This window comes from Panthera leo, chromosome A2, assembly GCF_018350215.1.
Source record: "Panthera leo isolate Ple1 chromosome A2, P.leo_Ple1_pat1.1, whole genome shotgun sequence".
Taxonomy (NCBI): domain Eukaryota; kingdom Metazoa; phylum Chordata; class Mammalia; order Carnivora; family Felidae; genus Panthera; species Panthera leo.
The window spans coordinates 33,501,873-33,515,176 of NC_056680.1; the positions used below are offsets into that span (position 1 = coordinate 33,501,873).

Consider the following 13,304-nt stretch of genomic DNA (forward strand, 5'->3'; position numbering starts at 1 on the left):
GCGTGCTTAGAGCTATCTCCTGGAGGCCTGTCGTACTGTGGAGTTACCCAGGTAGCATGAGGGCTCCGCCAGCTGAGCCTGAGAAGTGGCCGGTTCCGGCCCAGTACCTGGGGGGCTACTCCGGGTCGGCTGTGGTGGCGGGTGGACCGGCTGCCGCCAGGTACCACACACTGAGCTTCAGTGACAGAGGGACAGGAATTCTGTCAGAAGCGCTGTCACGAGCTCCCCATCAAGCCAGTGTTGGGCGCGACTGCCCCTTTCTGGGTCGGCAGCAGGAAAGCCTGAGTAGACTCTAGAGGAAGACGCTGGGCTATCGCTGTGAGGCTTCAGGCACTTGTGTGGAGGATGGTCACAGGAGCAAACTAAGGAAGGCCAAGTTGACAGTGATCCTTGGTCACAGATGTGTGTGGGAAGGGTTACTCCTTACACCACGAGTGTAGGCCTGGCTGGCTTGAAGATGTCCTACCTCTCCCACAACGAGGCCCACCTGACACAGAGGAGACCAGACCTCAGAAAGAGGTACTCAGGGTGTAGAGATAGCTTTCCTGAAGAGCGAGTCAGGACCAACAAGACAGTGAGGACACTGACCCCCTGACCTCCCTCCACATGCACACATGGCTTTAAGGACAAAGGTGAGGTTGAAAGGCTGGACCAGAAATTGCCAGCAACCCCGGGGCTTTGCAGATTTCCGCTACTCTTCCTGCTGGTCAGCTGCTCAGGGGTGCGGCTCTCCACGACTCCCGCCTCCGGCCGTCCCATCACTCTGCTGGCTTACGGTGCATTTTCATGATTCCAACTCAAAGTGTGTTTCTAATCATCGCTTGTGGAAATTTACCCAGAGCATGACTAAGTGCACGGTACAACCTGCCTTGATCAGACGGAGGAAGAAAATGACCAAGTGGAATTAACCGTTTCTCCCAGCAGAGGACTGGGCCCAGGGCCAGCCACGGCTGGGTACGTGTAGCGAGCAACAGGAAACCGAGGCAGGGGCCAAGGCTGAGCCTCCAGAACCACGCCGAAGCAGATTTTGGGGGTGGGGTGTGGTGGAGGGTCCCAGTTGCCTAGAAGGGTCCAGTCCTTCCCAACTAGGAAAGTATCTCAGAAAACCTCAATTGTTAAGGAGAAGCAGTCTTCTCTCCCTGTCCTTCCCTCTTTCTCTTATACCCTCTTCCCATCTAATGAGATTACTTCCAACATTATATTTGAAAAGTTGCAAACACAGAGAAGTTGAAAGAAATGCACAGTGAACACTTAACCATTCTAAGACCGTGACCCTTTGGAGAAAGCAGTTCTACTCAACAGGCCTGAATCTCACAGCTAAGTAAATGCCATGAGGCAGGTGCCTAAAAGACCTCCTCTCTCCTCACCCAGAGGAATATCACCAGGGGCCTGCTTTGCTTTTAAAGTATAGGGACTGCGCCTCCCTACTCTCCCACTTCTCCCAAAGGCCACCAAGAGTGGCCTCAGGAATGAGGATGAGTTCAGGATGCACAGATGGCCGTCCTCTGTCGTCTACCCTCCGTCAGCACTTCTGAGAACCAAAAGCCACATCTTTCAGGGACTAGTATTACAGCTAGACTTTGCAGCAGCAGAATCAGATTAATGCACAGGAAGAAGAAAGGAAGCTTGGGTGTTGCTACCTGCACACCCTGACGAGCTCCTCTGCCAGAGACTAGGGCACAGGCGAGCTCTTCCAACCCCGTGACCCGGGGGCCCATGGTGAACATCTATGGTGGCGGCACCACCACCTATGAACCGCTGTGGGGGCCTCGGAACAGATGTGGGCTGGGAGCCACATCACTAGTCCACAGTCACCTGTGACCACCCCCCAGATATCTCTGCCTCACTCACAGGCCACCAAACCCGGCAAAGAAGCCACTCTCAGTATAGGTCCTCCATTTTAGGCAGACCTAAATGATGAAAACTTGCCCTGACATCATTTCAGGGATGATCGCCCATTTTCTAGAAGAAAGTTCATGTCACATCACCTAGAGCAGCAGTCAGTAAGCTACAGCCTGCCCTGCCAGCCTGTTTTTTAATAAATAAGAACTGATTGGCACACAGCCGTGCCCACCTATTTAAGAAATAGGTCGTGCCCGACCCTTTAAGAAAAGGTGTGCTGAGGGGCGCCTGGGTGGCTCAGTCGGTTGAGCGGCCGACTTCGGCTCGGGTCATGATCTCGCGGTCTGTGAGTTCAAGCCCCGCGTCGGGCTCTGTGCCGACAGCTCGGAGCCTGGGGCCTGTTTCAGATTCTGTGTCTCCTTCTCTCTGACCCTCTCCCGTTCATGCTCTGTCTCTCTCTGTCTCAAAAATAAATAAACGTTAAAAAAAAAAAAAAGAAGAAACGGTGTGCTGACCCTGATCCAGAATAAGCCCCCAGGGGCATTGCTTTTCTAAAAGACAGCTTACACACAAATGCTAACAGCCCCATCTGTTACATATATTGACACATCATAGAATCAAGGCGTTTCTGACTCCAAATTCTCTAGTCCTATTAACCAGGACCCTGGAACCCCGGGTACTTACAGCTCTTTGAGATTCTTCATCTTCACAAAGGCATCAGACTGGACAGATCTGACTGCATTCTCTCCGAGGTTCCTGCAAAAGAACACTCTTCACGTACGGACACACACTCTGAGCGCCCTTCAGGTCAGCCACCTGTTTGAGCCAAGAGGCTCAGGTGGCTTCCGGGAGAGTCCCGGTTTCCCCAGTGTGCTGGCCGTACCACCCAGACCCCGTGTCCTAAGTCCACTTAAGTGGCTGTCACCTCCCAGACACTGGCACAAGCACACGGAACAACCTTGGAACCAAGCCAGCCTGAAGGGCAGCAGCAAAGCTAACGGTGAGGCCGGCTCAGCAAGTCAACAAGCAAAGCTTTATCAAGAGAATTCAGGTCCACCTTGATTCCAAGGCCAAAGAGACTAAGAATCAAGCACTAGAGGCATCTGCCCTCGATGGTGACCACACAAATGTGTCCGGGCTGGCATCACCCTCGTCCTCCTGGGCTCTCAGAGACAACCAGGCCAGAACACCTCCCGGCTGAGCCCAGCGTGTGCTCGGCCCCGTGAAGCCGCTTCAGTGGGGCCGGGAGCCTGCGCCAGGAACGCGCGCCCTCACAGAGGTGAAGGGGAGGCCGGGGCCTGTGGAGGAGCCAGCGCCAGGGGGAGACAGGGTTAGGGGACGGGGGAGGGTATCCATCCAGTCGGCAGCCGCATTCGTTAGGAACTCACCGACCGGCCATGTGTTCTCTAACTGTTCCTGGCATAGGCAAAATAAAGGCCAAAGTTGAAGCTGACTTATAACGAGAAGGAAGCAGCTGGCGTTTCCAAATAGGCTGTTTCTCAGTTTACAAAGATGTGATTAAATTGCTAGCAGACTTCCCCGGCAGCCGCATTTGGCAGGCCTGTGGGTCAGGGAAGGTCTGGTGAGATACTCACAGGTGCTCCAGGCCCTCCAGCCCCGAGAAGGCTCTCTTAGCCACGGATTTGATCTTGTTTCCAAACAGAGTTCTGCCATTTCCAAACATCATCCAGAGACAGGGAAAAAACAAAACGCAGAACCGGATGGGAAGAGACAAGGGAGGAACGGGAGAAAGAGAACACATAGTTAGGCCAGTGCCATATGATAAGTCTGTCCAGTGAGGGGCAGGTGGAAATCTGACCTACGTGGAGACTACGGGTCCGAAGTATGCAGGCCTTGCCCTTCTGAAATGAAATGCTTTGATCTTTATGAGAATTTAACGTGATGACAGGATGCACCATCTCGCCTGAAAAGGCTCCTTGCGATGTTTGTGGAAATCCCCTCGTCCAGCCCGGGCTGTGCCCAAGGACCCAAGGGCCTCGTGAGAAGGAGGGGACTCATCACTGTTCCCATGAGAGGAAGCAGAGTCATGGAACGTAATGAAAACTGGAACTAAAATCCGCCACCCTCTTCTGAAAAGTGGGGGTGAAGGTTCCCCGAGCAGGCAAGAAGAGGGCAGGAAAACCGGCCCCCATCAAGACGGCTCCCCAGCGACTTGCACTGAGACATACCCAAACGGCCAGGACGTGGCCACAGGGAGCTGCACCCCCGCCTCTGAGAAGGCCACTCGGGGTGTGTAGGGCATGCCCTGGCGCCGTGGCCTCTTAGCAAGAGCCCAGATCTTAAATGATGCCCATGGGCCCAAGGTTCTTTCAATCGCAGACGCGTCCTAAAAGGTCAACCTCCGAGGTTATCTAATACCCAGACCCGTGCACCGCCTACCCATGAGAAAGGGCTCCTACTTCCCGGCACTTGCAATCACAACTTCATCGGCAAACTCCTAAGAGTTTTCTCAGAAACCAAATTCTCGTCCCCTGCAGTGCACATGGAAGAAATGAAGGCTTCCTCCACTGGGCTACATAAGCCAAAGGAGAGTCTGTTTGGGGGATGAGGGGTTGGTGGGGGGAGCACCCAGAATGCCTGGACACTGGGAACGAAAAGCATCCGTGTTCCAGTTTTCCCTCCTCTGACAACAGCCGACCGGGGCACTCCCTCTACCTCCTGTAGGTGCGGGCAGCTGTGAGCCCCTGAAAGTCATGCTGACAGACACGTGGGATCTTCAACGTGACGTCTAGCCAGACTACCTAAAGGGCTAGTCAGGAACGGGGAATGCTGGGAGCCAACTCCTGCCACATCTCACCGGCTCTGGGAGGGGGCTTCGTAAGAGGGCACTGCAGACAGCCTCTGGAGAGCAGCAGTCTCGTCTGGGATCCCACCTAGACCCGTGTTAAGATGGGGTCCCCCGAGGGAAAACATCAAGTACCAGCCCCTCCCTGAAAAGGGCCAGGAAAGCAACAGGAGCCTCGAAGAAAACCAAAGATGTCAGGGCGGCCCAGGCGGCACCTCCCCCCCACCGCCCCGCATAGGGCTCCCGGCACCACCTACACAAACCCCAGGATGCCGCCTTCAGGAAGATGGGGTCACGTGCAGACAGACCAGGCCAGTGCCACAAACCACAGGAGGTGCTCCCCGCCCCGCCCCACTGCCCTCCAGGGCACCGAAAGCCTGAGGGGAACCTGCAGGGCAACCACAGGAGCTCCTGGGTACCCCCACTTGATCAGGAACAGACCCCTCCTCTCGGAGCCTGCAGCCTTCGGACAAAGCCAGCACCTCCTGCCTCGGGGAAGATGGAACGGTCCAAGACCCCTCTGACTGCTCCTTCTCTCGGAGGCAATCTGCGTATTTCCACTCTCTCTCCATCTGAAGCTTTGATCCTCAAACACACAGCCCAAACACGCAGAAGTCCGGCGGCCACACTAACTCTCTTCCCCTAACCACACAACTAGCCCAGCAAACACCAGCACACGGCACCAAACCCAAGTATCTGCAAGAGCCTGCCAACTTCTCACTTACTCAGATCCCCCAGGCCGGGTCACTGTGCTCCAGGCCCTAGTAAAATGTATTAACTGTTTAGTGAAATCTCCCGTAAACCAGATCCAGGAAAAAGCTGTGCTTTATTTCATGCATTACGTATTAGTCACACTGACCTCTTTTACAATGAGGGCAGACTGTTATTTCTAATGGTAACAATAGCAATAAAACAAATTCTCAATTACGTAGGGGCTAATCATCCTGCTGCGGGATTAAAATAGCCCCTTACTTTCTCTAGGCGGACATCTGGGGGCTGGGGCTTAAGCTGGCAGACTGGGACAGTTTCAATAAAGGCAGCCATGCGCAGAACGGATGGCCAGGACCGCGGGCCGGGTGGTGCTCATTCTGTCCACACGACAGCGGGCAGCTGAGACTCCACTGTCCCAGATCAGGGGCTCCCAGAGAAGGGACCGCAGGGCTGATGTGCCTCACACCCCTGCCTCGGTGCGGACAGTGACCCTGGAAGTCAGCCGTCCACTCCTTCGTGCATCTCTAGTGCTCCCCAAGGCCTTTCAGCTCTTGCTAACACCGCCCGGCAGACGCCAGGGGAGGCCTGGTCCAGCTCACGTTCACCTCCCCACCTCTCCTCCACCTGAGACACTGAACAGCACTCCGTGAGCCCTGCCACTGCTCTGTGAACACACGGGGGAGGGCGATCTTGCCCAGGCTGGGGGGCAGCACCCACCCAGGCCCAACTCACGGGAGAGGCTTGGCCTCGTGGTCCAATTCCAGGTTTCCTCTAACACTTCCCTTCGCGCACGTCACGGCCCCACCCCGAAGAAAGCCATGGAAAGAGCTGGAACCACGGGGCAGGCACTCACATCACCCCTCGTACACACGTGATTAACTGCTCCTCTTTCTGCTAATCTGTGTTCCAGAAAGCCTCCCTCCCTCCTCACATACTAGGACGCTGTGCACACTTCCCAGGAGGTCTTCCACCAACATGATGACGGGGCCCCCAGTGGGAGGTGAGCATACTGACCACAGGTGAGCAGGTAACACTTGCCCTGCCAGGAAGCTCCGGTTTGAAGAGCTGTCCACATGGCCGTGTTCAGCAGGCGGAAACATTACGGGCAGGACAGCACCCACCACAGCTGCCCAGGGAAGCCTTTTAAGGCTCTGCTGCTCCCGTGTTCCCTTCTCGGCAAAGATTTTAATTTAGATCTGGCCTCTTCCGTGACAGGAAGGACCCTGGGTCCTCGAATGGGTGAAGGCAAGACTTTCTCCCTTCCCATTCTCAGGTCCCTGAAGACCTGACCCCAAGGGCTTCAAAGGCGGGCCCCACCAGGTCCAAGGGACCCAGCACTGACCACAGCCCCACCGCGTGAATGAGTCCACGTGACGTGACCGCTCTCGAGAGTCAGCCCTTCCCTGTGCTCACACGCTGCCCTTTTCTAATGGATCCCGACCGCTTGCCACCGGGCTGCTCAGTAAGGCAGGGAGGCAGTAATGTGGCCCTCATTTCCCAGCCACGGCCACGGCAAGAGAGCATCCGGGCAGCGCGTGGGGGAGGTGGGCGGGGAGGAGAGCCAAGCAGCACCGGTTCCTTCCTTCGCTCTGCCATTAACCGTTTACTCAACACCTTCCATACACCCGGGGGAGTGGTTTTTACCCAAGCTACGCGCCACGATCACGGCAAAGCGTGGGCTTTCCTTTCCTCCCCTTTCCCGGGGAGGACACTGCACACCACAGGCAGGTGGGGGAGCATCGCGACCCCCATGGGTGCCTGCTTTGTCACCCAGGGGTGCTGGCACTACTTCACCTCTGTCCTCTGCCCCTTCCCCAGCCCCACGGGCTGAACGGGAACCCGAGTCATGGGCATCACAGCATTTGTTTTTCCATCCGGAAGAGGATTCTTTTTTTCTCTTGCGACGTAACCACAGTACCGTTCCGCCTAAACGACTATACATATTTAATCAGATTAAGCAACTACTATCCCCATTCCCCCAACTGTGTGTGTCCTCCCTTTATTTTGAAACCTGCCAGCCCCACAATTTTGGTCAGTGAGGCTGGGGAGGGGGGGAGGCTGGAGGTATCGTATTTCAACAAGGTCCCTTGAGTCTCAGGACCGGGTTGGTGCGGAACCCGCGCTGCCTTCCGGGAGCCTGTGTCAAACAGCACAGAGCAAGGGAGGCCCGCGGACTTAGGATCTCAGGCAGAGCTGCTGACCCTGGTCCAGCAGGTAAAAGGACGCGAGAACACAGGGGAAGAGGCGGCAGCATCAGGCTGGACTCTGCAGAACCAGGAGTCCCGGCACAGGCACCCCTGCCCCTGCAGGGCAGAGCCTCTGGAGACGCGTCCACCCCCGCCCCCGCCCCCTGTGCACACACTCACACCTGGCCAGGCAGGCCCCGGAGAGCAAGGCCTCCGCCCCAGGGGCACAGCTGCTGTCCCGTCCCAGCGCTTGCCGGGCAAACTGACTAGGAGGCGGGGAGGAGAGAGCGTTTTTTTAGGGAAGAGAAAGGAAGACAGAGACATGCTGGAGAAGAGCGAGCATCCCGAGACAGCCAAGAGAGCTAATCTTACTCAGAACGCTGAGTATAAATGGTGTGAAAAACCACACTTTTAAAAACCACCTCTACAGAAAGACATCCACCCCACCCCAGACAGGCTGTCCCCGGACCTTCCACCCCACGGCTGCTTTCAGAGTATCTGCTTGACACTTGTACTGTGCTCAGCTCGCAGTCACTCGAGCAGGCCTGGGGAGGTTGAGCGGTGACTGCCTCTTTCTGTCTGCCCCGGACCCTCCCTCGGACTCCCCTGCCCCGTCCCAGAGGCTCCTGCGGTGGCCCACTCAGGGAGAACAGTGTGGGCTCCAGAGCCAGACCGGCCGGTCCCGACCCTCCACAGTGTGTGGTCTTGGGCAAAGGCCCTGCACCCGCGTTTCCTCAACTACAAAAAAGGCTGCATAACAGAGCCTAACTCACGAGGTTGTTGGTTGTCAGATACAACACATGTACACACATGCCTTGCACAGTAACTGACAACTCCAGGAGCCTAAAAAAAAATAAAAACATCAGAAACCGGGAATAAAAACGAGTCATTACATTACCTGTCGTAATGACTGTTTCTGTGTGACGTTATGACTGACAACTGAAGTACTGACCAAAGACTCAAAACCGTCAATGGCACTTGGCTTTAGACATCTCACACAATTTCTAGGAATCGAGTAACAGGGCGAGACTCTTTTGTGCAAAGCAGGACAAAAAACTCAGCCGTTTCCCGGTCAGTCACAAATTCAGTGGGACAGAAAATCCAACAGGCCTCTGAACACCGGATCTTTGGCCCCAAAGGAACCAACGCCCAGGGCAGTGATGAGACCACTGGCCACAGAGAAGCTGGGATGTCTTGGCTCTCTTATTCAGACTTTGCTTCCCAAACAAAGGAAGATAAATGGGAGCCAGCCCTTCTCCAGCTGGGCCCACAAAAGAGGCGGCACGGGGGAGCCTGAGAAGCACTGTGCACCCCCTCCACAGAAGAGCCAATGCCGAGATACTCACAGCTTGCTGAGACTTTCAAGCCCGGTAAAGGCCCCACTCGTGTCCTCTATTGTGCCCGAAATCTCGTTATGGTCCAGATCCCTAGGGAGGAGACAGAGAGAAGGCTCACCATCCAGCCTGAGTTCTCGACCCTCTTTAACACGAAGCGGGAAAATAGACACCCGCTCTGTCACCCGATGCCCAGCTGTAACGTACGGCCAACACGAGTGTGGCCACTGGGCCACAGGAACCCCGTTCTGCACGCCTTGCGGTGTAGCCTGGCCTTCTCGGCCTTCCCGCAAAGCCAAGGCACGCCTCAAACTCACAGCCACCCCAGCTCCATGGGCTGCTCCCCAGTTGGGTAGGGCTGGGCCCTGGGTAAGGACAGGGTGCGGACAGCACATGGGAAACCCCCCAAGAGCAGGCATCTGACCACGGGCACTTTGAGGCTCCTGTCTACTCTCACACCAGCCAGAATCCCTTTCCTAGGCTTGACTGAGAAACTGCCGAAGGCACATGGAGGAAAGAGCGAAGAAGAGGCCCCCACACAGGGTCCTCCCTGGGGCCACTCCATGCTGGCAAGTGGGTTCGGAGGCCCGAGTCACCCCTCCTCACAGGGCCTGCACAGGCGCGGACTCGGAGCCAGGGACGACATCTGGGCGCTGAGTCAGACTTGTGACCCACTTGCCAGGGTTGGCGGATGAGGCCAACTTTTCAGCCCAGTCTCCTCCAACAATGCAGATCACAAGGCAGATGACTCAGCTCCCTCCCCCCCCCCCCCCCCCCCCCCCCCCCCCCCCCCGGCTTCCAGGGCAGAGGACAGCGCCAGGCGATGCTCCCACCTGGCGACCAAGCCCCCCTCTCTGCCCCCACCAGCAGCCCCTCCAACATCCCCCCCACGGTTCTTGGCTCCTACCCCTTCCTCCGCCAAACCCTGGCTGAGGCAGGCCAGGAAGAGAAAGGGACACTGCTCTTGGCCCCGTGGGAGCCTTCACAAGGAATGAGCACTGCCAGGAGGGAGGGAGGCCCCCGGCTGAGAGGCACAGTGCTCCTTCTGACCTTGATCTTACAGCAGAAGGCTCGGAGCCCTGAGATTCTGCTGCTGGAAGGGACCTCTCCTTTCAGCGGGTCTCTCCTTATTATCTTCACACTGAAAGCCGGGACCCAGGGCTGCCGCTCTGTGTGCCTGTCTCCCAGCTCCTCACCCTGGCTGCCAAAGCTTTTCTCTTCTTTCTGGCTCAATCTGAATGTCCCCGGCCTTGTTATTCAGGCCGTGCAAGCGCGAAGGCTGGCTGACCTCGGCTTCAATAGCCTGGCATCCGGGCTGTTTCACACTCCCCAACAACGGCCCAGCACTGAAGCCCGCTCTGCCCTCCCCGCCAGGTGCAAGTGCACAGGGCCTCCTGTCACACTGGAACAGGCCCTCCGGGCAGCGGGGCACGCTGGGAAGGCAGCTTCAGATCTACTACGACTGTCTGTGGAAAGCCATACACCCCTCTCTGGGGGCCTGGAAGTTCTCCAGAGCCAACAAAAGACAAATCTTAACTCCCAGGAAAACATCCTGAAGCAACTTCTGGCAACCCCACCTAATAAGGAATTTGAAAGAAAATGACATGAGTGCCTCTATTTTTTCAATGGCCCTACTGAAGTTCAAGGGAAGACAGAGGAGGCCCTAGATACCTCTCTTGAAATTGGGCCTCCTGGACACAGGTTGTGAAAGCACATGGGGAAGATTCGAGACTAGACAGACGGACCACACGGCTGCTCCCAACAAGGGGATCCCGGCATCCCAGCAAGGGCACGGCAGAATTACCGCTTGGTAACGGCAGGGTTTTGAGTCGTCGCCTCTATCGGCACCACCCTCGGGGGGACCGAGAGACGTTTCTCTGCCCCACTAGTTCTTTGCTGGACCCTCTGCACAAATCTGACTGCACAGCAACGAGAAGGGAACTCGGCAAGGTGGCATGTTTGCTCTATCCCGCCTTCCCAGCAGGGAACCCCTTCGTTCTGTCGACCCCACGATGAACGACGTACAAGACACGCAGGTTTTTGAGTCCCTTGAAGGCGCCTTCTGCGATGTGGCTGATGGAGTTGTGGCTGAGGCGCAGGATGCTCAAGCTACTCAGGTCTGCCAGGCTCTCCTCGTCCAGCCGGGTGAGATTATTGAAGGACAAAACCCTGGGGAAGGGAGGGGGAAGCAAACGTCACCAACGCGGCACAGGCTCATGCGAGGCCCAAGGGCCAGAGTGGTCGTGCAGCCAGAAACCCAGCAGGGCCCCACACCCACACAGTTAGGCTCCTGGAATACTCGTGCCAGCCACGGAGACCGGACAGCAGATCAGGCTGTGAGGACGACGCAAGGTCATACAACATCAGAACCCTAGGGTTCCAATCTCTCATGCTGGGGTCCGTGCGGGGGTCCTGACTCAGGCCATCAAAGACCACTCACGACAGTGGCCCGAGACCCTGGACGGGGAGCCCAGGAGGTTCTGACGGTGAGCAAGGGAGCCCAGCGAGAGTCCCGACATCGGCCAGCAGAGGGCGCCACCAGCCGCTGCGTGGAACAAGCCTTCCTCCCACAACAGTGCGCCCGACCTGGGCGGCAGTCTCCGGTCCCCTTGCCCCCACCCAGGCCAGCCTATAAGCGTGACATCCTGTAAGCAGGACAGGGAACATATCCCCCCAATCACACACCCCCCCAATCACACATCTGCCCCGAGCATCAGAATCAGACCTTCCTCCCAGCACGCCCTCATGCACCTTGACACCACACGGCCCTGGGTTGTTACTTAGTAGTCCTCCACCGTTGAAAAATGGGAAGTTTGGGTTGGGACAGGAAGAAGCCAAATAAACTCGGAGAAGATTTATGAGTTTTTAAAGGCAGCAGGAAGTAACATTCTTTCCCTCCTGAGAAGTCAGTCCTGGTGTCTACCAGTCACAAAGACCTGGCAAGTGATCAAAATTACATCCTCACCTGCAATTAAAGCATTTAGCTTAAAGGAAGGACCAGAAACGCTGGAAAGCAATCCTAAATCTGGCTCCGAGGTTACCAGACGTCGGGAAAACTGACAGGCTTGGTCAAGGCATTTCCATGACCTCTCTGCCCCTTGTGAAGGGGAAAGACCGCTCCACATGGGCCACCTGCCAGAGAGGGGCACTGGGAACACTCCCTCACCGGCTGCCTCAAAACCTGGGGTGCACACAGCCTCCTCACTTAGCCACTGGCCTGGCTCAGGCCCGGGCAGCAACCAGCTGAGATCAGTCCTGGGAATTGGTGGGGGTGGGGGAGGTAGGGGGGCAGTGGGAGGGCGGGCGCATGGCCTGAGGCAGGAGACGGTCAGAAGCCATTCATTCAATACCACTAGAGAAGAGCAAGCCGCACTGCCCTGAATGTCTGGAAGCTAAATCTCAAGGGTTAACGCTAAGGCACACACTCACAAAATCCAAGGAGGGTACGTTCGAGGAAAGAGACGGGACTATGGGTTTTTGCATGAGATAATCACGGGTTCAGTGAAATACAAACTCCAGGTCAGTGTGCAGTGGGTGTGGGGAGGAGGAAGGGGGAGAAGAGGGAAAGACAGACAAAAGCACCACCTGCAAAAGACTCAACACTGAGCTTAAAGCACCCCCTTGCTGGCTGGGTGAAGTCAAGACAGACACAAGACACAAGCTTGGCACTTTTAACAGCCGTTCATTTCCGTGGTTGACTCTTTGCCTACAGTCAAGCCTAGAAAAAAAGAAAATCCACCCAGATCCTCTTAAAAAAAGAAGCCCACAACCACAGTGGAGTAAACTGGAACTGAGAAACCTGGAGCGCGTTAAAGGGGAAGAGCCAACATGGTGAGGATCGACTTTTCCCCTCTAAGACCTCCTGTCGTCTGCACATGTTGAGAAACAGGGGGGCACCGGCACGTCCAGCGGGGGGCCGGCGGTGCCACTGTCGCGGTCAATGACCCAGTGACGCGGCACAAGGCCCGGGCTCCGAGCGCCCGCGCCGGCCGGGCCCCTGGAGGCCGCCGTGCCTCAGGCCCGGGGTCGCCGTGCACGGAGCCGAGGCGGGACACTTACAACTCCTGCAGCCTCTGGCAGAAGCTCCAGCCGTCACGGCTGATGCGGGCGATGGAGTTGCCGCTCAGGTGGAGCTGCTGCAGAGCCGACAGGCCGTAGAGCGAGCCGCTGTTCACCTCCACCAGGCTGTTGGACTCCAGGTGCCTGCAATGACAGGGCACGGGGGTGAGGGCGGCCCCTCTGCCTCAGACACGGGCGCGGGAGACGACGGGCAAACCCGACGGGGGGCCGCCAGCGTCCCGGTGGACTCGGGGTTCAGAGGGCAAGGGGACCCTGTTAGCCGACTCCAAGGGACCCAGGTGCACACGCGGGCACACCGCGCCCGGCAGCAGCCGAGCCCATTCAAGGAAGAGAAGAAGACAGAAT

The 13,304-nt window shown here is 56.9% G+C and overlaps 1 protein-coding gene across 1 annotated transcript in view; it reads right to left on the reverse strand.

Annotated features, from left to right (window-relative positions):
• The window catches only part of LRIG1 (leucine rich repeats and immunoglobulin like domains 1), a 114,692-nt gene that overhangs the window by 15,879 nt on the left and 85,509 nt on the right, over positions 1–13,304 (reverse strand). The window contains exons 7-11 of the mRNA XM_042929924.1: positions 12,939–13,082; positions 10,905–11,048; positions 8,892–8,972; positions 3,438–3,509; positions 2,527–2,598 (exon numbers count right to left, since the gene is read on the reverse strand). Coding sequence (XP_042785858.1) covers positions 2,527–2,598; positions 3,438–3,509; positions 8,892–8,972; positions 10,905–11,048; positions 12,939–13,082 — 513 coding nt within the window. The remainder of the gene's footprint in view (positions 1–2,526; positions 2,599–3,437; positions 3,510–8,891; positions 8,973–10,904; positions 11,049–12,938; positions 13,083–13,304) is intronic.